The following is a 25,002-nucleotide window of genomic DNA, read 5'->3' on the forward strand; positions in this document are numbered from 1 at the left end:
AATTAATAACAAAAAAATAAGATATTGAAAAAGGACTAGAAAATAAATGTTAACGGTCATTTTTCTAATTCTCTCATACTTCTATCTGTTGAATGAAACTGTTATAAAATCTCAATTTAATATAGAAGATTTAAATAATGGCCCTTTTTTTTTATTAAGTCAACACAATATATATTATGCAATATGATTTGATTTAGGTAGGTTATAATGATCCTAACATAAATCAGATTAAGTTATCTGAATATACATAAAATAATTAAAGAGGATATTATAAAAAGAAATAAATTAAATGAGTACAATTAAAGCATTTATTTTTTATAACCCCTAAAAATGATGCTCCAATCAGATAGCTCAATCATGATACTTAAGACTTTGCTTGGAATAGCTTTCTTATTGGTTTTTAAAGTATATTTTTAGAACAAAATTTTTTGAACTAGGATTTTTTGTACTAGAAAACTGTTTTAGAAAGCTATCCCAAACGAAGCCTTAATGTGAAGGTGCAAGAGATTTTGTGAGTACATTTGCTAATTGATCCTCGAATACACCATTTTAGACTTATTCTTGAATAATATGGTAACAAACATGTATATGGTTATAAATGAGTAAAATATAAGATTCATATGAGTGAGACCTATATTATCATAAGAGACCATAGGGGGCTAAGAAAGTAATTCACTTAGCTCGATTGAAGAATAAGTGTTGGTGAGATAGAAAGCGAAAGAGTAATGAGAAGCATATACATCATTGATCTTAATGTGAGCAAGGAGATCAAGAATATATCGACAACGAGATAAGTGAAGCTTATGTAAATATTAAAATATATAATAAGTTTTGCATTAAAAAAAAAAAAAAACTTGTGCAATGGCCCAAGATTCTTGATAAAGAATAGTTGGGCGAGAAGAGTGACAAAGCATTACAAAACAATATATGAAGTTACTTGTGATAATGATCCCATCAATATAAATGATATGACATATAAATTTATCACAAGCAATGATATGATAAATAAAGACTTTTCATCTATTAAGTTGGGAAGCCAAAAGTATCTAAAAAATGCTATAGCTAATGGTATTAGTCATAAGGTGCTTGCTTAAGATCATAAATGATTTTGTGAAACTTATAAAAATATGTAATAGCACATATTTAAAAAAAAGGCATTTTTGACATTGAGTTGACATAAATGCTACTGCTAACAAGCTAAAAACCAATCTTTTAGTGGTTGGCTTTACAACTAGACTAAAAGTGCCAAGTAGTCAAATTCTTTGCCATTGGTAAAAATCATTAGCCAGCAATCAAGCTTTGTGCCTACCAATAAGAGCTAGATATTTTATTTTGAATAAAAGCATCATATTCTTCGATAAGGCTCAATGCCATTGTAATATTTGAGTGCTAAATTATGTTAGTTGTTTTATGGGTCTCTTTCTCTCTCTCTAGTGATTGGCTACGGGAATAAATTATTTTATATTTTTTGTCGACTGTTAATTTTGATTTTATGGGGAACTTGTGTTGACTTTATATCTAGAGATCAACCAAATTGAGCCACATCAACAATACCAAGCCGTGGTATCGAGCCACGGTACTGACATGACTCATTCTGATTAATCTCCGAAATGCCCGATCGCCATTCGGCGTCCGCATATAATAATTTCTCAAAGAGGGGGAGGATACATGCTTTGCTATCATATAAAAATATTAAAATAATGATTATCATTTTTAATTAACTCTACAAAATATATAATTCAATTTAAATATATTATAATAACTCTACATAAATTTAGGCTAGAAAGGGAGCTTATTTATTTATTTACTCCCGATACCATTTTAACTAATTTTACGATCTAATAAAATACATCATAAGAACAATGAACCACATGGCTATTGATTCCCGAAAGAAAATCAAATCATTAACAATTCCAAACAATTGTGAATAAACAAAACACCATTTTCCGACTATATAGCAAACAATCTACAATAACACAAATCATTGAACACAAAAATGATGAGAGTAAGTGTGGAAAAATTGGCTTTGGGTCAGCTAAATTATAGGCAAGATTTCGAGCCCAATATCCTACAAATATGCGACATAAATGAATAAATCGTAATTGATATTAACTTTCCTCCCTTATGACAGCTTATATCATATTCAGGTTTCGTACTTCCAAATATGCGACGCCCACCCAATTGAACAGAGTTACGAAACCATATAGTATAGCCCCTGCAGCACCAGAGGTAGGAAATAATTAGACATGCATGGCGGCAGATTTACTGTGAGAAACAGAAAGCACTTAAAGTTTAATTGATATTGAATATTATGAACAGACAAGGAATGATAGTATTATTATTCTTTAGACATGAAATTTAATAACAAAAAAATATGCACTTCCCTATGAATCCTGCTACTACAACAAAAATCAACTTCATTGACACGAATTTTGATACATAATTAAATTAAAGACTTATAAAATTAAATTTAGGATGATCCAAATTTTAATTTCAGAGTAGTTATAATCAAACTAAATGACTACAGCAATAACATTAAGTCTTTATCCCACTACGTGAGGTCGATTACATGAATTATTTTTCTTCAATTGTCATGTTAAGAGTCAAATTCTTATTTAATTGTAATAAAGAAATATCATTTTTAATCTTTTGTAACCAAGCTTTTTTATGGATACTTTTACCTTTCTTACGATAAGCCAAATCTAATACATCTACTCTTCATACTGAGTCATCAGAAGGCCACCGTTTTATGTGACCAAACCATCTAAGGCAACACTCTAATATTATCTTCCATTGGAGCTACTCATATATTTTCGCGTATATGCTCGTTTCGTATCATGTCTCTAAGAGTAAAGCCGCTCATCAACTTGATTATCCTCATCTCTGCAACAATTAATATAATATTATTCTTCTCTTTTAATGGTCAACATTCTGCATCATAAAGCATTGCAAACCTCACCACCATTTTATAGAATTCCCTTAAGTTTGAGGGGGACTTCTCTATCACACAACAAGCCTGATCCATTCCTCCACTTTAACCATCCAACTTGAATTCTACTAATAATATCCCCATCTATTTCACCATCACTTTGAAGAATAAAATTAAGATATATAAAATATGTACTCTTATTAATGACTTGATCGCCCAAAGTCACACTCCCCATACTAGATCTATTACCACTAAAATTACATTTCATATATTCAAATTTTTATCTACTCAAACAAAAAACTTTAGACTCTAAGGTTGACCTCCATAATTCAAGTTTACCTTCAACTCCCTCTCTAGTCTTATCAACAAGAAGAATATCATCAACAAAAAAACATACATCAGGGTACAACCTCTTACAAATGTCTAGTGAGAACATCCATTGCTAAAGCAAAAAAATATAGGCTTAAGGCTGATTTTTTATGTAATCCAACTGAAATAGGAAAAAAATTGGTAAAACCACCTTGTGTTTAAATACAAGTAACAACTCCTGCATACATATTATTAATACCTTTCTTTTCTAGAACTCTCCATAACACTTCTCTTAGAACTTTATCATATACTTTCTCTAAATCAATAAATATCACATATAAATCCTCCTTATTTTCTCTATACTTCTCCATCACACCTCTCAATTAATAAATAGCTTCTATAGTAGACCTACCCGCATCAATCCAAATTGATTTTGAGAAACAATTAGATTCACATTCGCTACCTAAAGCTCCATAACTCTCTCCCATAGTTTTAAAGTATGACACATTAACTTAATTTCTCTATAATTTGTACAATCTTCTGCATGACCTTTATTCTTAAAAATAAGAATCAACACACCCACTCTTTACTCATCTGACATCTTTTTATTCTTCAAAAAAATATTAAAAAGTTCATAAAGGCAATGACTTCTTTATCTCCTAATCATTTTCACACCTCTATTTTAATATCATCAGGTACAACAACGTTTTCACACTTCATTTTCTTTCTTTAACTTCGATGTTACTAATACGCCAATAAAAATATAAATTTTTATTTTCATTTAGGATGCTAAGATCACTAAAGTCAACCGTATTCTCACATCTTCATTGACAAGTTTAGTAAAATACTCATCACCTTTGTTAAATATCCACTTTTAATAAAAGCGCTTTTTTATATTCATCATAATGCACTTCTCTTGAACAAAATCCTTACAAGTATCTCTTTGTTTAACTATATATAATATATATATAGATATATATATATATATATTATCTTTCACTCCCTTTAAATTCTTATATATTATGTAAATTATTAAAAACTAAAATCTTTGCCCTGCATATTATTTTCTTAGACTCCTTATGAGCCTTTGTATCTTTCTTAATTATAAGAATTTTTACATTTAAACCAATTTTTATAATAAAGCTTTTTATTTTTTATCTTTTCTTGCATATTTTGATTCTCAACCACCAACTATTATTATTAAGAGTTTTTCTCTATGATACTCCAAGTACATCCTTTGCAACATTCTTAATATTATTGACTATTTTTTCTAACATAACATTAACCTCCTCATGCACAGACTAAATCTTAAAATCTAGAATCCTACTATAAAAAATATATCATACTATCAAAAATATTTTTGTTAATATTATTTAAATGATCCATCTAATCCTAGAATAAAGTTTTACATTATTTTTATATTTTATCCCTTTATCTCAAAATCCAAAAGTAATAAGCAATATAGGATACATAAATGTTCGCTTGAAATAACTTTACAATCTTTGCAATATAAAAAATCTATTTTTTCTTACAAGAAAATAATCAATTTGAGTTTTAACTATATCTATTCTTATAAGTGATAAGACGCTTATCTCTTTTCTTAAATAAGATATTAGCAATTATAAAATCATAAGTTATAGAAAAATCTAATATGATATTATCATCATCATTAGTCTCTCCAAACCAATAACCACTATAAATGCTTTTAAAATCACTTATCTCACTACCAACATGTCCATTTAAATTTCCTCCAATAAAAAGTCTTTGTTCAAGAAGTATTTTTTGTATTAATTATTCTAAGTCATTCCAAAATTTTAATTTTGAACACATGCCTAAACCTATTTGAGGAGCATAAATATTTATAATATTAATAATCTTAGCATTAACAAAAATATTTTAAAGCTATAATTCTATCTCAAATTATATTAATTTTTATAACATTATCCTTCAAACTCTTATCTATAATGACACACATACCACTTTTAGTACGACTCCTATTAGAATACAATAGTTTAAATCCTAAATTATCACTCTCCTTAGCCTTCTTCTCCAACCCATTTAATTTATTGAATGCATAATATTTATCTTCATATGAATCATAATATATATTAATTTCATTAATTTGCATGTAATTTTCCTGTAAGGGAACATATATTTAAAGTTTTCATCCTATTTTTAATTTCACAAACTAGCTTCTTTGTCCACATTAACCCATGATGTGGGAACTCTTATCTATTTAACACAACAACCAGGCGTTAGTGCAGCGGTCCTTGCACATTTCTCGCTATATTTAGGTCACATACAGCGCGTCGCTTCTAGAGAACACATAGCATTAACATAATGTATTAACGAAATCATATCATGATTATTTGATAAATTTTATACAGTCCGTCAACTACCTAATGCAACCCTCCACTTTTCTCATCCAATCCTTGAGACCTGACAACGACAGTGTTTACTCAATGAGACAAATCCATCGATATCAAAAGTGATGCAATTCGACTCTAAATAAGCTCAAATCAAGAACTTATAGTGAAATTGATAAGTTTATGACATTATTTGGAAGGACAAAAAGATCTCTAAATATTAGATGCTTATAGTAAAATTAATCATCTCAACGAGAGCAATCTCAAGAGTGTAAGATTGCCTAATTTCAATGTTATTAAGGCTCTTAAATACTGAATAAATGGTCTATAAATAAGGAAATCAAGACATGCCATTTGATAGAGGCATCAGAATTTTGATTAAATTTACAGGAACATCACCCTTAAAAATATATAGATAGACTTTTAAACTTCACATGAAATGGGGCTAAGACCTTAGCTTGAAATTTAAGGGTGCTCCGAGGATTTATGAAACTTGACTCCACCTGAGCATCACCGTCTGACTGTTGCCATCCAACCTCATTGTTGGAGCATCACTGTCTACCCATTGCTATCTGACAGTTGCCATTGGGCCACTGCCTGATTGCCGTCATCGTTGGTCCTCCAACCACCATCATTCAATTACAGACCTCCAATCATCCAACTTAGTCTCCTAGCTATCTTCACCCGATTACAGTCTTCCTAACACAATCGCTCAACTACCGTCATCGCTCGACAACAGTCCTTTGAGTGTCGTCGTTCGACTATGATCCTAAGCTTACTGTCTCCTGAATATGATACTTCAACCATCACTGTCTAACTATTATCCTTCGACAACACTGACATATGCTAACTTTATTACCAACAACGTCAGCATATACCATCATCTATAAAGTTGATGCACACCATCGACACTAACTCTGACTTCCAATATCAACACCAAAATTTATGCTATATTTTTTAGTCTCTAGTTTCCTCTTCTCAAAAGAAAACAACAACAAAAATATCAAACAATCTATTGAAGATAGCTCATATCCCATAGGGCATTTCCAACCTCTATAAAAAATCTATTATATATAGTTTATTATGTCTACTATATTGTATCAATCTCTTTCCATATCATAGGAATGAGCAATTTGTAATTAATGACAAACATCGGTAAAATAATTTCAATAAGGTTATGCCCCATAGTTTCTCTTTTTTCGAGTTTTTTACATATGAACTCTAGTATCTCTTATAACTTCTCTTTTATTTGTATGTGTTGGATCTTCATATAAAGCCAAAATGTTGATCACTCTCTACCACCTCGAATCCTCTAACACAACAACTTGGCTTAGTCTATGACTATGAGAAGTGATTCTTAGCTAGGGGGCAACCCTTTCTATAACCTCAAAATGTCGTTCATGCCAACATTATGGGCATGGATATAATAGCGCAACCCTTTGTCATATCCATTAAATAACATGCACAAGAATAGCGAAAAGCCACATGCATCATTGTAGCAAGTTAACTTTCACATGCATTATAAGTTGTTAGACAGCCATGAAGTCATCAAAGAGACTTCTCATACGAGCAATCTAAATTTTCAAATGGAAAAGAGTTTCTACACCTTGACTTTATGCTAAAATCTTTACTATGGTAAACCATGAATTCCAAGAAGAGAAAAAGAAAAGAAAAGTACGACCACTGCTGGATTATAGATGCCAAAATCTCCTATTTGATCTTGAGAATATAAAAGGCAGACTTGAAAGACTTCTATTCAAAGATTGACCTTTTATTTTACAGTGGGCTGTAACAAGGACAAAATAAAAACAAACTTTCATGGAACACAACAGTCTAAAATTTATTTGGGTCACATCAATTTCAAATGAGGTTAAATATAGTGCAAAGATAACACGTTCTATCATGATTCATATCATGCTAGCTCCTATTCGCATCTTTGGGCTTATTAAATGAGATCTGCCCAAAAAAGTTGTCACCATTAATGCAATATAAAGTGCAAACTACAGGAATAGAACTTACATGAGATATGTTTACTATCTTCGTGAGATCACCCTGACTCCAGAAGCCCTGGAAAAACGGGGCAATAAGCACTGGTGGGAAGGTATGGTCAAGAGATAGGCAGATAATTTACAGAAAAGAGATGAACCAAGCTTGCTAACCTATGAAAATAGCTACCTTTCTGGTTTCTTTCCTCCAAAAGTAATCCTTCCGTTTGTTGATGCATTGTTCGAACCATTTCCAGTAAGATGGCTTAGAGTTAACGGATCAGAGGGCGTATTAGATGTCAAACCACCTTTTTCACCAGAATTCTTTCTGCTAGAGACAGCTATGTCTGCCAACCCTTGAACAACATTAATGCTTACGCCGTTTTGTTGTTGAACATGTGTTTTTGGAACCTGAGAGTACTTATCAGATAAATTCCCAGTGTTGTTCATAGCAACATCTTTTAAGAATGAAGCCGAACTAACAGGTTTAGAATCAACTGAGAGAGATTTTTTATTGCGACTGCTCTGAGAAATTGGAGTGACAGCAACTGAAGGAAGTAGTGAAGAATTAGGAGCCGATGATGCAGCAGCAGCCGCAACTTTTGCCACAGCTGCAGTAGCTGAAATAATTTCTTGAGCTCCTTCACAGAGATGAATATAGTCTTCTTCAATGACAAACAACTGAAAGCAAATGCCTGGAATTATCCTAACAGCAAAAATAACAGATAATTGTTCAAGAAGTTCAAAAGAGGATATGGACACCTACTTCAGGATGACGACCAACAAAATCATGAAGCTTTCCATAATGTTTCTTGTAATCATGCCAGTGAAGAGGTGCAAGCATTTTTCCAAGCCTATTTGGCAACTATAAGCAACAGAGTAATAAGCAGAAACAATTTATGATAAAGTTGGTAAAATCAAATAGTAGTTCATTAAGTTCTCAAAATAATAATAATTCTTACAGTGGTGCTAATTCTAATTCGACCATCAGAACCAGCTGGAATTGCACGAACAATGCAAGCCAAAAGTGCTCGTTCATCCATAAGAACAGGCTCCTTTGCCGTATTGGTAGGCATTGAGCTTAACGCTCCGCTAACACGAACAGGAGGTGCAGGAAATACCAAGTTATCCTCAATGCATTCTACAGCACTGCAGGTACCAACGGCGTGACTTAGAGCAGCACTTACAGCCACATTAGAAGCTGACCACTCTTGACCCAAGTCCAAAACTTGCTGATGTGGTCCATTAATTTCTGAGTCTGCATTTTGATCTGGGACCTATAAATTATATAAAAAAAATCGTAAGCACTTCTCAGCAAAAGTGAGAGCTATTTTAAAATTGTAAAAAGTCAAATCCTATTAAAGGTAATATGATATAATGAGCTTTAAGGCAATAAATTAATGAAAATGACATAGTTACTCAAACCTTCTGTTCATTCTTCGGCTCAATTGGTTCGACTAATGGAGCATTAAGTTTAGAATTCATGTTTGGATTCGCCTGCCTTTCTTTAGAAATTTGATTAATTATATCATTAGATTCAGGGACCTGATATGAAGTTTTAAAAGGCTTAAATCTTAAGGAGGGTTTAGGATTGATAATCAACAGAATAGGAAAGAAACAAAAGCATCATTCTAACCTTCTTTTGTTCATTTGACACAAATGTTTCAGAAGCAGACCTTTGTTGTTGGTTCATGGGAGAGCTAAGATATTCTGGATGAACTAAATTCAGTGAAGCAGAACGTTCATGGCTATATTGAGAATGAGATCCAAGTAGATTATGCTCCAACTGGGACAGATGGTATTTGTCTTTGTTAGGATCCTGAGAAACTTCTTGTATTACCTACAAAAGAATCAAAGGTGGCATTTGAGATGCCAAACCAAACTTAACTGCTAGTCTGAAAATTAAAAAAGATTCGAAATTTGAAAGAATGATTACCTGCTGCTCCTGCCAATGTTGGGCTGGCATTACAGACATTGATTGAAGGTGGCCTGCATGAGATTGAGGAATGATAGAATCTGCAGATGATATGGATTCTGGAACACCTTGTTGATGAATGACAAAAGGATGCAAAGTGGCCATCTGGCCAACAGGAGCGAAGGCACCCATCCCAAGTACAGGAGGAAGAACAGGGACTAGTTCAGTCTGGAGAAAGACATTTTTTAAAATCAGAGTTCCAACCTTAAGATTTTATCAAATGTAAATTCTACAATTCATCAAAAGGAAAGAAAATAGACAGCATGAAGATTTTACCCTGTTCAAAAAAAGCATATATCAAAAACTGCAAAAAATAAACACAAATTACTCCATTCGAGCTCCAATCAAATGCCACAAATATTATCAGCTAAGCAATATAGATTAATATGAGGAACATATTTATATGAAAGTTTGCTTGTATGGTCTTGAAGACTTGAACCAGTTGTATTTCAGGCACCATACACAGGAGATAATAACGAAAGAAGCTTACATCAAGCAAGTACTTATCACATTAAAAGTCAACCAGTGAGTACAAAACAATTACTTTGTAAATAGACTTCAAGATTTATAGAGAAAGCATGCATGAAAGGTCATTCATGCCATGAATGTGATTGTGATATAACAAGGAAAAATAGACAAAATGCTAACAAACATTTTCAGATTAGTTGCACAGTGAATGTGATTGTTGCAAACACAAGACCTTTCAGATCAAATAAGTTGCGAGAAAAATAAGTAGGCCAGAGTAAATGATTGGGGAAGAACTTATTGAAAGAAAATTTTAAATCACAATGTTGGGTAAGAAGACCAAGCCATCATGAATCCATAAATAACGACTTATTGTCAATTGGATGACTGAAGATCTGAGATAGGGAGACATGAAAATTGGATCATTGGATTACAGGTTGATGACAAGGACAACATAATGCAAACAAAGAACTCACGCGCATGATTTAGATAGCCATCAAGGAGACAAAAAAGAAGCCCAATAAAATAATGTGGAAGCCCAAAAGAGAACGGAGGAATCCAAAAAATATTTATGAAGGCCTTGGATAAAATCCCAAGCCAACCCAAGCCGAAATTATAATCATGAAAGATGTTAAACTTTTAGCCCATATTTTTTAAATGTAATTTTTTTTTACTTGAGCCTTTTCTATTTTTGTTTAGGCAGCAAGATAGCCTCGGGCAACTTAACTTGTGTAACCTGCAGCAAATTAAAATAAAGCAACCACAAAATATAATTTAGTTTCTTAAAATATTGATGAAATTCAATGGGGGGGGGGGGGGGGGGGGGTGGAGTTCTTTGAAGGTGGAGGATTCCCTTACTAAAGATTTTGCTCAAATAATAAGCATAAAGGTTGGTTCACAAAAGGTAGTAGGCTAGGTAATTTGTACAAAGTTAATCTAGTTGAAACTTCACGCTATCAGTAATGATTTGAATATAACATATAAAAAATTCATGAGGTCAACTTGAATCTAAATCACCAAATTAAATAAATAAAATCAACTTTCTAAATAAGAATCGCACCAATTGTTAGAAGAAAATCAACCAAAAATGCGCCTCTTCAAAGTGGTAGTTTCCTTCCTCCTGACTCCTTGCTTGGCTCTAATGCCAAATGGAGTCTGGACACCAAAGGATGGTGGCCCATTGATATGAGGAACTTCTTGACTTTCAAAATGTTGCTAGGGAGGTGATTGAATGGTTGTTCAAGCTTTGTACTTGAAAGAAGTGTTGCATGCAAAAGTTGAGGCTAGTTTGGAGACCTTGCAAGCAATGGAGCTAGTCAAAATTGAATGTATTTGGGAGTGGGTTAAAAAATATCTTCTTTGCTGTTTAAGGCCCTTGGGGATTAGTTGAGGTGGTGGAGGGTTGATCTGGAGTTTATAATAGAATGTTAAGGCCATTAGAAAGATGTGGTGGTGGAAGATCCAAGACTAGTTCAATTTGGACAAATTTGAGTTAATTTGATTTGGTTCTTTAGGAAATGGGTCTAATGAATTCTAAATGGAGGATATTACATGCGTGTGAAGGGCCAGTGTAAGATATGACATCATGATATGGAGTATGTGGGCTTATTTGGAGTGGGCTATGATGGGTTAATCAAGCAGAAATAGGTAACTAGTCTGAATACATGTGATAGAGGATTTCGTGTAATTGTAGTGGAGGCTAAGATGGAAGTGTAGGAACTAGTTTAGTGGCTATTTATAGTGTAAGGAATGTGGTGGAATGTAGAGAAGAGTTATTGGGTAACTACAAATGTAGTTTATCGATGGAGAAGCCGGATTTGCAATGACTAGGTGAAGGAAGAGTAGTTATTGTCGTCATCTATGGGGAGGCTTCCAAGCCACTTGCATCTAAGGTTGAGGCTTAGAAGAGGGGTAAGGGGCTAGTAGGACTGCTAGAATTATAGAGAAAAGTATTCCTTCATGAGTGATGGAAGAGATCTAGAGGGAGGATGAAGATTATAACTTTCACTAAGACGTGACGCTCCAAGAGAGGGAGGGCCACCAAGCACAAAGAACTCTAAATTTTGCAAGCAACCAAAAATTAATTTCTCATTTTTTCATACTCCTATTCATAGCCTAATGCAATTCATTCAAAATTCAAATGATCATGGAGGGAAAATCTTATGGGGGTGAAAGTGGCCAATTAAGAAAGAGGATATAAAGCATTTATGACAAAATCCATGCCAGCAGTGCATGGCCACTACTTCCACTCACCTTCTACAAGTATCTTTACATCTCGCACATGCTTATAGCATTTAAAAAAAAAACAAAAACAAAACAAAAAAGACATTTTAAAAAATTCAAAATATGGGAAAAAAATTGAGCATCCATAATGATAAAAGTTTGGGTTAGGGCCTAGCTTGGGACCTTAACCAAGGCCTTCGAAAATTTATTTAGGCTTTTGATAGGAAACACTCGTAGATCTCAAGTATTTCCTATCAATCTTCAGAAAACAATGAGAATTCTCCACACAAAACAAAAAAAAATAGTAGATAATTTATATTATTTTATGAAATAGAAACGAAAAATAGCAAGATACAGTTGATCCTCAATTCGAGAGGAGGATCATTCTCTCCCAAATCTCTAGACACCGCTAGAGCCCAAAAACCTAAACCTAAGAGATCTCAAACTTCAGCCAAATTCAAGATGCCCTAACCCTAAGAAAACAAATTATTAAAAGCATACAATCCAAAAGGAAATCCCTAAATAGTTCCTACATTCAAATTTCACTCCTCACTCCCTCAAAAATTCTTTCCAAAAAGCTCCACTAGACCAAGCGGCTTGAACGGCATGTACGGGAAGAGGCGAAACTCTTCCGCCTGTTCCTCCTGAGCTGGTCGAATGGACCGGTCTAACAATACTCCCCTCCCAAGTTATTGAAAAAAAAAATAACAACAACAATAATTAAAATTTGACTAACTCCGTCAAGGAACAACCTTATCTATAACTCCACAATATAGAAACAACTTCATAGGGCAAAACTACAAAAATAGGCCCTCATTGATTCATGTGGCCAATGTAGTCCTAAAGTATCATATTTTCTTCAAATTTAATCTCACAACTATACAAAATGGATCCAACATGATCCCTTAGGGACTAAATTGGAATCAATTTATATAATAATCTATACATGAGGGAAGAAAGCATAATAGACTGATTGATCTCAATATTTATTCCCTCCTTTTACCAGAACATTTTTTTGTCATATTCAATAGAAGATAGTATCCATATCTCAAATTATGGATTATACAAAATTACATGATCTAGATCTATTAGTATAATGTCACATAGTACCACATCATTAAAATCTAAAGAGAAAGAAAACATAAAGTTTAACATCTTAGCTTTGTACGAAATCCAGCATACAAACAAATGAAATATTGAGGTATACAATGTTCATATGAGACACTAGAATTTTTATGGGGAAACCCCTGAAAAGCTTTGAAAAATCACAGGGTCTTGCCCAGTTTAAATGAATTCACTAGTGTTTGCTGTTGATTACAAATGAGAACCTTCCATAGTCTGGAGATGTTGGTCAGAGAGAACGTAATTGACGGGCAATGGAGGTCAGAAAGACCGTAGTCAGGTGATGGTGGTCGGAAGGACTATAGTCGACGAACGACGGATGTCAAAAAGATCGTAGTCAAGCGACGATGGTTGGGGAGACCATAGTATGGAGATGTTGGTTGAAGAGACCGTATTCGGCGGGCGAAGGAGGTCGGAAAGACCGTAGTCGAGTGACGGTGGTTAGAAAGACTGTAGTTGGCATGCGACGAAGGTCAAAAGGACCATAGTAGGTGATAGTGCTCAGAAGGACCGTAGTTGGCGAGCAACGAAGGTCGGAAAGATCTTAGTGGGTAACGGTGGTCGGAGGGACCATAATTGGTGCAACAAAAAAAAACACTCACGCAATTTAAGATTGCAAACTAAGAGTCATCCTTACCATAAATATAGACAAACACATATATAATATAACAATACTATAACACAACATCTTAGAACTTATATATTAAGAGAATAAATATACATATGGGTTGAGAACTGAGGATAGAGAAGAAGAGGTAGAAGATCGAGATGAAATAGTAGAGGGGAAGGTGAAAGGAGGCTAGCTCGCAAGCTAGAACAAACCCACAGGTTTACATTCCAAAAACTATCACATATCCTACCTAAAACTGCCACAAAACAGTTCCATTTATAGGAGAAAAAAGGGGAAAAGACAATTAATACATGTAATTAATACACCTCCCAAACAGCCAATAGGAAAACCTAGAAAATTGCAGCAAAAAGGGACCAAAGGGACAGCCTCCAAGGGGAAAAAACGAAGCATCCACATAGTATGAGAGGGGGGGGGAGAACCGAAGCAACAACACAGCTGCCAAGGAGGGGGAAACCGAAGCACCAAGGGGGGAAAACCGAAGCATCAAGATAGCAACCAAGGGGCATCTTGATTGCATCAATAATCGGCAAGCGACGGAGGTCGAAAAGATCGTAGTCGGGTGACAGTGCTTGGAAGGATCGTAGTCCATGGACAATGAAGGTCAGAAAGACCGTAGTCAGTTGACGGTGGTCGGAAACACTATGGTTGGGCGATGGCAGTCGGGGAGACCATAGTCTATAGATGTTGGTCAGAGAGACCGTAGTCTGCAGGCGACGGAGGTCAAAAAGAACGTAATCGGGTGACAATGCTCCAAATGACTGCAGTCGGGCAACGGCAGTCGGGGAGACCGTAGTCTGGAGATATTGGTCGAAGAGACCGTAGTCGGCGGGCGACGGAGGTCGGAAGGACCATAGTCTGGTGACGGTGGTTGGAAGAACCATAGTCTGCGGGCTGCAGAGGTCGGAAAGATCGTAGTCGGATGAAAGTGTTCTGAAAGATCGTAGTCGGGCAACGACGATCAGGAAGATCGTAGTCTGGAGATGTTGGTTGGAGAGACTGTAGTCAGCAGGCAACAAAGGTCAAAAAGACTAGTCAGGTGACGGTGGTCATAATGACCATTGTCGGGTGACGACGGTCGAGGAGACCGTAAACTGGAGATGTTGGTCTGAGAGACCGTAGTTGGCGGGAGATGAGAGGTCGAAAAGATTATAGTCGGGTGACGGTGGTCGAAAGGATCATAGTCGGTGGGCGACGAAGGTCAGAAAGACTGTAGTTGGCAGGCAACGATGATTGGAAGGATCGTAATCGAAAGGACTGTAGTAGACGAGCGATGGCGGTTGGAAGGACCGTAGTTGATAGGTGACGGCAGTCGGAAGGACAGTAGTCGGCGGATGATGGTGATAACAGAGAAAGTAATCGACGGGCGACGGAGGTCGGAGTGGACTGTAATCGGAGATGCTAGTCAGAAGGAAGTCCAGTAGCGGTCAGCGGTCAGCGGCCAAGTGGAAGTCCGACGACAGTAGGTGGGGCAGAGCAAGCTTGAGAAAGCAAGAGAGATCCTTCATTTTTTATCTCTTCCTCCTTACCTTCATGTGAAGAATGAATGACTATTTATAATTTGTTGGTAATGACATGACCAATAAATAGGGAAAAAATCAAGGGCGGGTTCTCTGATGCCTCCTCTGATAAACGCGCCAAAATCTCCTTTTGATGTGCTCATCACATGTATTATAATAATTCTCCTTTATTTCAAAGGATACAATTGATGCTACGACCTCATTAAAATTCTGATAATCTCACTCCCAAACTAAAATCTTCTTGATAGATTATATTTGTTTTGTTTCTCTATAGGTATAACTAGCTATAACACTAGATTTTGAGAATATTTGCTCCTGCTTCACTGATAGTAATTTCCTTAGAATCTTTAATCAAAATATCATCTCCAATCTCTTCTTTGATTTCTTCCCAAGAGGATGTTCTTTATTCAATCTCAATCTTCCTCTATTTGATATTTAAAATTAAATATTTCATCCTCAAAAGATAGTTTTTTTTTTTCTAATTTCAAGAGAAGCCATCCATATATGATTCATGATTTTCAATTCTAGGCACAATAAACACCAGTCTCAAAGTTAGTTAGTTTTTTTTTAGAAAGGAACTGCATTAGTCCCTTGATTCTTTATGAAAGACCAACAATATTAAAGAACCATTTTGGCCCCTCAACTCTTCAAAGAGAAACCAAAATAGTCCAACCAAGGAATCAAATTAATCCCACCATGGGAGTATTTTGGTTCCTATTTAAGGACTTGAGCGACCAAAATGGTCCTTTAATTTGGGGATTGCTCCTTTATAAAGAGTTAAGGGTCCATTTTGGTCCTTTTTCCTTTTTTTCCTCTTAAAGATGATATTATAAAAAATTTTAAAACACTATACTTATGCTATCTTCAAGTTGATTCTTTTTTTTTTCAATCATCGAAAGTAATATACCATCTTGAAGGAGGGGAAAAGAAAAGTTTCATATAGCCTAAGGCAGAATTTCTTTGAATAAACACAACGAGAAAGAAATCCATCAACATTACTGAGGTCGAAATTCCGTAGTCGGACCATTTTGAATTAATATTGTTGGATTTAAACTTGAGCACTGAATGTGGAAGCATTCAAACAGCAAACTGTTGTGGTTATGGTTTAAGAAGTGGAGATGGTGTGGTGTCTTTTATTTTATCATGTTCCTCCATTAATTTCAGTATTGCTGACATAGTAATATAGTATATTTTCCTATGAATTCGTTGGACTTATCTTTCTTACTATTTTGGAATTATCTAGTTCTCTCTTACTGCCGCCTAGAGTTCCTGAACGCTTATTGCTCTAGATTAATAACATCCAAAAAGTTCCAGAACAGACGATCAAACAAAATAGCAGATAAAATATGCAATGCATGTTATGTGAACAACAATCACAAATAACTTGAATAAGAATGATGATGATTGCATCAACAAGAAGATTTATATTTACAAAATATGGGAAAAGCTTCCTTTTTTATGAAGTAACTAGCAAGAAAGGGCGTTTTGGAAATCAAGATGACAGAATAATATTTAAGAGAAAGATATAAGCGTTAGATAAGTCCAATCACAATTTTTCTTACTTCGGTAGAAGAACTGGAAACTCGAAGTTTTCCATCAGAGCCAAATGTCAAGCTACTGCTTAATACAGGGGCCTCATTTGCTTTCACTTGGTTCCCCTCGTTTTGCAGGTATGATGATGAATCAGTTTGGTTTTCATGAACAGTCTGGGAGCTATCCTGGTATACTGCACTCTTACCTCTCAACTCGGCAAGCTCCAAATGAAGTTGTTGTATAGTTTGCAGATGGTGACGTTCCATCTCCACAAACTAACATGAGGACACCAAAAAAAAAAAACAATTACAACGAAAGAACTGTGAATATGAAAATGCCAGAATCTGAAACAATCTAATGTTGGCATCCTAACAAGAATAAAGCAGCAACCAAAGGGTGCAGGCACAGATGCGTATTATAACTAGTTAATGCATACATTCTTACCTTCCTAGCATCTAAGAAAACAATAAGAACAATTTTTTTCTGTAAAGATAGACTAACTTGTTGCTGCAAAACAATCCAATATTGATTGAACTGTTCAGTGCGGTCACGAAGTTCAGCTTGTAAAGACCTGTTTGTTGTTATTTGCAAAGCATCCATCTCCTGAACACGTGCCATCCATGCCTGCACCTCCCTTAACTGCTCATCCTTGTAAAGGATTGTTTCTTGAGCAACTCTGTGCTGCAAGAAAATTATTAAAAAAAAAGTTAGTATTTCCATGTTCTATATGAACCATAAAGAGAGAAAGACATCCAACTCCAAAAAGAAAAATTGAAACTTATATGATCATTACATTATCATTTTCATTTTAATTATTGTATTATAGTAAAGTAAAAAAAAAAAATTTGACATGTTAAGTGGATAGTGATATGCACATATAACTTCTCTTGTGTGATCTACAAACATTTACATCATTCTAACTGCAACATTAGCAGCTTTGAAAGCAAATTAGTCAAATCTCAAACTCAAAAAGGAAATCAAAAGTGATGTTTTATCAAGAACTGTACCAAGTTAATCCTTCAAGATTCAGCAAAAAGTTTAACACAAGACACTTCACTAAATTCCTTTAATAGCTAACTAATTCTTAAAAAGCATGCTCATATCTCCCTAATCAGAATCAAACTAAGAGGAACATAAATCTGGGAATCAATCTAATATTGCCTCTTCAAATCCTTGGACTTGTTTGTTCAACTAGTAGGGTTTATGATAGGAAATACTTGAGTTTGCAAGTAACCCTAAGGTAATACTTGAGTTCGCAAGCAACCTATGACAAATTGGAGAGAAAACAGCAACAAAAATGCTGTTTACGGCAGTTTAACAGCCCCAAACAGTGAAAAACAGCAAGAAATTAAGTAGGAATCTGAAGAAAATCAAGCCAACCACTTGTATTTCACTAGTAGATGAAAGAAAACAATAACAATACAATATTCTTCAATTCAAGAGGAACAGAACTCTCCAAAATTTCTAGCCAAGAAGACTAGAGCCTAAGCCTCCAGGAAGATCCCAAAAAATCAGCCCAAATTCAAGATAAAAACCTAAATCCCCACCTTTTTCCTTCTTTAACATCAATCCCCACACAAAATTCCTAAACAGCCCTTCTATTCAAATTCAAACTCAAAAAGGAAATCAAAAGTGATGTTTTATCAAGAACTGTACCAGGTTAATCCTTCACGATTCAGCAAAAAGTTTAACACAAGACACTTCACTAAATTCCTTTTATAGCTAACTAATTCTTAAAAAGCATGCTCATATCTCCCTAATCAGAATCAAACTAAGAGGAACATAAATCTGGGAATCAATCTAATATTGCCTCTTCAAATCCTTGGACTTGTTTGTTCAACTAGTAGGGTTTATAATAGGAAATACTTGAGTTCGCAAGTAACCCTAAGGTAATACTTGAGTTCGCAAGCAACCTATCCCAAATTGGAGAGAAAACAGCAACAAAACTGCTGTTTACGGCAGTTTAACAGCCCCAAACAGTGAAAAACAGCAAGAAATTAAGTAGGAATCTGAATAAAATCAAGCCAACCACTTGTATTCCACTAGTAGATGAAACAAAACAATAACCATACAAGATTCTTCAATTCAAGAGGAAGAGAACTCTCCCAAATCTCTAGCCAAGAAGACTAGAGCCTAAGCCCCCAGGAAGATCCCAAAAAATCAGCCCAAATTCAAGATAAAAACTTAAATCCCCACCTTTCCCCTTCTTTAACCCATACAAAATCCCTAAAACACCATTCTATCAATTCCCGCCCCAACCGTCAAATTTCATCATGGGGCCCAAGGCTTTTTGACAATTAACTTTGATATTTGTCATAATCTAACTTGTGTTTTAATATAGCTAACTTTTATAGGAAATAAATTCAGCTCCATAGAATAGATTGCAATATCAAGTTTATCGTAGTTTGCTTACACAAAGCTTGAAAGATTCTGAAGATGAAATCTACAATATTATAATGCACGACACTGGTTCAGTATAATACTGATTTCTGTTTGGATCTTTACACGCACGCATATGTACATTGTGCGTGAACTTTAATAAATATGTGAGTCACTTAATTGCAGCAGTCCTCTATTCCATGCTAACCTTCGCTTTCACACGTGTAAACCCTCATGAACAATTAGCGTATTGCCCTCTAAGAAAAATTTATCTTATAAATTGGGGAAAACACAATGGCAATTAGGAAAAAAAATCAAAGGTAAATCTTCTAAATACACAATCACTTCTACCAAAGTAAAATAGTTTAAGCAAATTTAAACAAAACTTCCCCGTTTATATTACTAAGAGACACCCCCCAAAAACTAAACACACTCCCTTTAGAAAGCACCAACCACTTATGCACAAGCTTCAAGATCAATTACATAATACCATAAAAAAATGCCTCCAAAATCACCCATAACTTTATCAAAGAAGAAAAGATTCCAGCTCCCTTTTTTTAATAAGGAAAAACAAAAAGAATTAAATAGAACATATTATATTCGTTAAAAATACCCCCTTATCAAGTCCTGTCCTTGAGCAAGCCTGGGCTATTCAAAGAGCAGATTAAAAATCAAACCCCTAATTCTACAAATAGCATCCTGAAAAATACCCGAAGTTCAGAACCATATCAAAAGAAGGAGAATATCCTAGTTCTTGTAACTTTCTTTAAAAACAGACCAAAGTTTTTTGTAAATAGAAACTAAAACTTTTCACAAGTTATATTTGTACAAAAAACATCCGTCAGGGAGTTCTCTCTGAGGACCAGCCATTCAAAGAGTTAGCTTGAAGGTTAACTCACTGATTCTATCAAAAAAATTCCCGTATCACCCAAAGTCATACTGTACGTCATATTTGAGCATCTAATGCACTCACAATAGGACATTGTTTGGCAATGATATGTTGCTTTGTGCGGATTGGTATGAAATAAAAGGACCATTATTCTCCACTACATAAATGTTTCCACCATGAAGCCACGGAGGCCATGGAGGAGGCTGCAATAAGTTGCAAGTTTCTAAGAAAATCATACCTGTGAATCCTCAAGTTTTGAATAGCATTATCAAACTAAGTCTAAGAAGCAAACATATATGTCCAGGAAAGAAGTAACATAACTTTGCAGCCAGGACAAGGAACCTACAGAAGCAGGAAGCCTAGAATCGGTGCCACTGGTCTACTTAGGCATTTATTAACAAAGATTGTTCCAATGTTAAAGTTCAAACAAACCAATCCATAGTTATCCAACAAAAAAAAAACAAACAGCCATGTGTAAATACAAGTAGTCTACAATGGCATTTAATAGAAAAATCCCCCAACATCAAGGATTCATGTCAATTACCAAGCTCCAAATGCAAAATATTATTATTAATATTAATAACAATAATAATAATAATAATAATAATAATAATAATAATAATGATGATGATGATGATGATGATGATGATGATAATAATAATAATAAATTCAAAGAAAAATAAAAGTACCAAAAGAGAAAATATTGCCTGTAAAACCTCAAAAAGACTCCCAAAAAGTTGTTTTTTTGGAAATGTGTTTGAATGTCAGCGTGAAAAGCAATTGAAACTCATGTTTTATAGTTATAAAATACGCATTCTCAAGGCTAAAAAAGGAATGCCTAACACCAGTGATCAGCTAATGTAGGATGCTATGAATTCAGTATATGGACCATCAAAGTTCACATTCAAATTCACAAGATGTGTTCAATATTCTAAAAACTAAAAGGACATACCAATTACCAAGGTCTTAAAGCTCCCACCAATACAGAGTGTCTAGAGATAGGGATGAATTGATATATACAATCTTATGCCTGCATTACACAGAGGTTGTTTTCATGACTCAAACTAATGACCTCCTGGTCGCAATAGAGACAACCTAACCTATGAAATTTAAGATATAATTCCAATAGAAAAAAATCCTAAGCTTATGAAAAACTTAAAAAAATCAAAATAAGATGGTGCTAGAAACAGCTATAATAATTGGAAGGAATCGCCGTAAAACTAACAGACTCAAAGAATCTAATGTTTAGTAGATAGAATGAAAATAAATGAGCACACCTTGTTTATATACATCAAGGGCTTAGAAACTAGAAACCCTTAATAGCCGAACAAAACTACAAACCTGTTCTTCTAAGGCAAGAAATTGATTCTCTTTATCTTGAATATGCTCCTGGAAATCAAGAATTTTTTTAAGAAGCTGGGCTCTTTCAGATTCTGAGTTGTCACGTTCTCTTCTGCAGCACAAAAACATGAAGGGTTTAGAATTTCATTATAAAAGTTTTTTATAGAACACAAGAAGCACTACCGTCACTCCAACACTGAAACATCAAAGCTAGACATCTCTTCTAAGCTTATACAGACCCATACACTAAAGATTAACAAATTTTGGAAGTATATTGATGAAGAGAAGCAAAAAAATATTAAATAAACAGAATTACAGGTGTGTGCACACCCTGCATGAATATGCACCTACTTCTATAACAACGAGCCTATATACATATGTATGCATTTTTTATGTATAAATATCACTATTTACATGATAATGTGTACATACATATGACACATGCACCCTTGCATGTGTCTGATGTGTGTGATTATGCACGGGCGTGTGAGTTAGTGAACACGCCCATGCACAAGTCAATTCACCATTTCATGGAAAATATAAAAAATGACGGGCTTCAGCATATGTGCAACGTACTATCATGAATGGTGCAAAAAAAAGGAAGAGTATAAGGGTGCTTTCCCGGAGCATAATCTAGCTCCACCTATGCAATAGAAGTAACTTCATGACTGACAGAATGATAAAAGTTAAAATATTTGTCGTTTGTTACTCCATTAAGTGACAATTGAGGCCATGAATGTGTTTTTTTATGGATGAAAGTACATTGATAGTTTGGATAAAATTATATCTAAATTAGTCATGGAAGATGAAGATGTAGTTTCTCCGACACATGACTTCCCCATAAAAGCAGCTACTTCCTCTACTACAATCAAGATGTTCTAGTTAGAAAAACAATGTTAAAGTAATTTATTATAAACATTGAATAGACATCCTTGAAAAAAATAATGCTCATAACGAAGATGGTTAGACAAGGCAGCAGGTAGCACAATTTAAGCTACCAGAAATAACATAACCAAGCAAAACAATGGATCGTATGAGACGGAAAAATAATATAATAGCAATAGAGAGTAAAATGTCAAATTAGTTGAGCTAGATAAAGTAGTAGCAAAAAAATCTTCACAAAAAAGAGATACCAACCACTTAAAGGAGAATTCATTTTGCAAAGATCTCAACCGGAGCCTCCCAAACCTCTAACCAACATAACGAGTAATACACACTTGGATGGCAAAACAAAGCTAATACGACTATAAGTTGTACAAAAAATAATTATGCAAATATGGTAGAAATTAGATTCATCAATGAAGATGAAGATTGGCAAAACCCAAAAAGGAGGATTAAACATCATAATGACTTCGATGATGATGAGAATGATAAATAGTCAAATGAAAAAAGAGCAGGGAAAATCTATATGGGTTTCAAATATCAAAAACTTGTCCAAATCATTTAACAACTCACAATAGGAAAGTTGGCATTTATTCAATATAACATCTATTGAATATTGATATGCAAAATAAAAATAAATGGTTAAGTCATTTTAATTATCCCAAAACAAAAAAAGAGGGAATAATGGCATGCCTGAATGTCGCCAACTCTTTATTTTGTTCCCTGAAGAGATCCTCTTTAGCCCAAACCTGAAAGAGAAAAGTAAGAGAACAGGTGATGCATTTTCAACATTGTCAGCAGAGGAAGAAGGTAACTGGGAAATTAAAAAAACAAACAAACAAACAAACCGCTTCGTTGTCTATCTTAACTGCACGCAATTCTATATTCTTCTCTTCCAAGTTCAACTCTAATTCTCGCACTTCTTGTTCTCTTTCTTGTAATTGCTCCTGCACATTGGTTATAGATGACAGGCATCCGAGAAAAAGAAGCAGATCAGCAGAAAAACAATTTTCTTATTAGTACCACAATTTTGCGCATAGAATAATAGGATAACATAAGGTAAGTATGGTAGTATGCCAAGAACCTCCTACTTCTACTAGGTAATATTCATCACAGTCTAGAGATAAATAAATCATCAATGTCTCGCAAAAGGCACACAAGCTACAACAATCATACTACAATAAAGAAGCCATCACACTTCCAAGACTTGAGAAATGAGTTATTATATTTTGAATACTATAAATGAGTTAGTCTTTAATAATGAGAACTTGAAAAAAAAATGATGTGCAAATAAAAATAAGAGTTGGAGAAATAAAATGCTAAGTTGACTGAATTTAGATGCAGTGAGTTAAATTCTAGAGACATAAATATTAAAAATGAAGATGATGATTAAAAAAAATATAGGGTAAATGATTAAGGGCAATAAAACCAATAATAGAAAAAAGAGCATGATTGATGATGAAGATGGAATAAAAAGTAGTAAAGATTTAATTATCACTTGGCTATACATATTACAAACCTTATTTTAATAACAACAATTTAAAATATACTATTCATTAAGCTTTGCAAACTTAGAATGAAATGAAACTCGATTTCATTAATTTTTTTAAACATTATTTAACGTAATGGTCATTTTAAACTCAAAAAAATCTCATAATTAAATAAATTTATAAGAAATACAAATATTTCAATTATAGAACTAGCTAAACTTATGGTGTCGTCTACAACCTCGATCATTGAATATCAATATCACCTTAAGTTCATATGTTACTTCTAAAAAAATTAATCTAAACAATCATACTACAAACTAAAGGAGACAATATTATACCATGGCCATCAAATAGCGGCGCCTCGTGAAGAAACCCATTGATATTGACTCCTAAAGCACATATGTCATGACTCATGAGTTGTAGGAAGGACATTTCAATATAGGCAAAACCTAGCTAAACATTAAGAAAATATTAATAATCTCAATGAAATAAGAGTTCGCATGATTTGTGAGAGGGTGTACAATGAGCAACATTGTCAAACTAGCAAACCACAAGTATAATTCCTACAATTCATTCCATATACTAAACCACCAAAGACAAAGCATAATCCTAATCTTTTTGAAGAGATTATCAAGACTTCAAAAGGCCATGAGTACTTATATATGGAGGATTTTCCGCAAAAATAACATGGAAGCATCATGGGTTGTCTTGACCTATCACATCAAATAAAGATACTAGGTTCTTAGGTCACTTCTAAAAAACCTATAGATGATGACATACAAAATTACAAAAATAATACAAATATCTGACCAATCAAAGCAAGGCGCACATGATGCAAGGGTACAATGCAACAATGCAATGGATCCTACCAATTTGGATGAAAGTTTTTTCAATGTACACATCGAATCATGCATTGATCTACACTCAAGTAGCCCTTCAAGGTTTGCTTTGATTTTCTATCTCAAG

The 25,002-nt window shown here is 34.2% G+C and overlaps 1 protein-coding gene across 7 annotated transcripts in view; it reads right to left on the reverse strand.

The window, feature by feature from the left end:
* Window positions 1-1,878: 1,878 nt before the first annotated feature.
* LOC110116671 (outer dense fiber protein 2) overlaps window positions 1,879-25,002 on the reverse strand; it is a 30,543-nt gene continuing 7,419 nt past the window's right edge. For 3 of the 7 annotated variants that reach the window (XM_020850348.2, XM_020850347.2, XM_028696641.1), the window contains 13 exons: window positions 23,395-23,493; window positions 23,240-23,295; window positions 21,665-21,776; window positions 17,557-17,736; window positions 17,085-17,330; window positions 9,526-9,732; window positions 9,226-9,429; window positions 9,015-9,134; window positions 8,552-8,866; window positions 8,356-8,454; window positions 7,780-8,270; window positions 7,624-7,671; window positions 1,879-2,215 (listed from right to left, as the gene is read on the reverse strand). In XM_020850348.2, the coding sequence (XP_020706007.1) occupies window positions 7,638-7,671; window positions 7,780-8,270; window positions 8,356-8,454; window positions 8,552-8,866; window positions 9,015-9,134; window positions 9,226-9,429; window positions 9,526-9,732; window positions 17,085-17,330; window positions 17,557-17,736; window positions 21,665-21,776; window positions 23,240-23,295; window positions 23,395-23,493 (2,163 nt within the window). In that variant the 3' untranslated portion in view covers window positions 1,879-2,215; window positions 7,624-7,637. Of the gene's footprint in view, window positions 2,216-7,623; window positions 7,672-7,763; window positions 8,271-8,355; window positions 8,455-8,551; window positions 8,867-9,014; window positions 9,135-9,225; window positions 9,430-9,525; window positions 9,733-17,084; window positions 17,331-17,556; window positions 17,737-21,664; window positions 21,777-23,239; window positions 23,296-23,394; window positions 23,494-25,002 lie in introns of all 7 variants that reach the window. The other 4 variants (XM_020850350.2, XR_002305460.2, XM_020850349.2 and 1 more) reach the window with 4 other exon arrangements.

This window comes from Dendrobium catenatum, unplaced genomic scaffold (assembly GCF_001605985.2).
Source record: "Dendrobium catenatum unplaced genomic scaffold, ASM160598v2 fragScaff_scaffold_793, whole genome shotgun sequence".
Lineage (NCBI taxonomy): Eukaryota > Viridiplantae > Streptophyta > Magnoliopsida > Asparagales > Orchidaceae > Dendrobium > Dendrobium catenatum.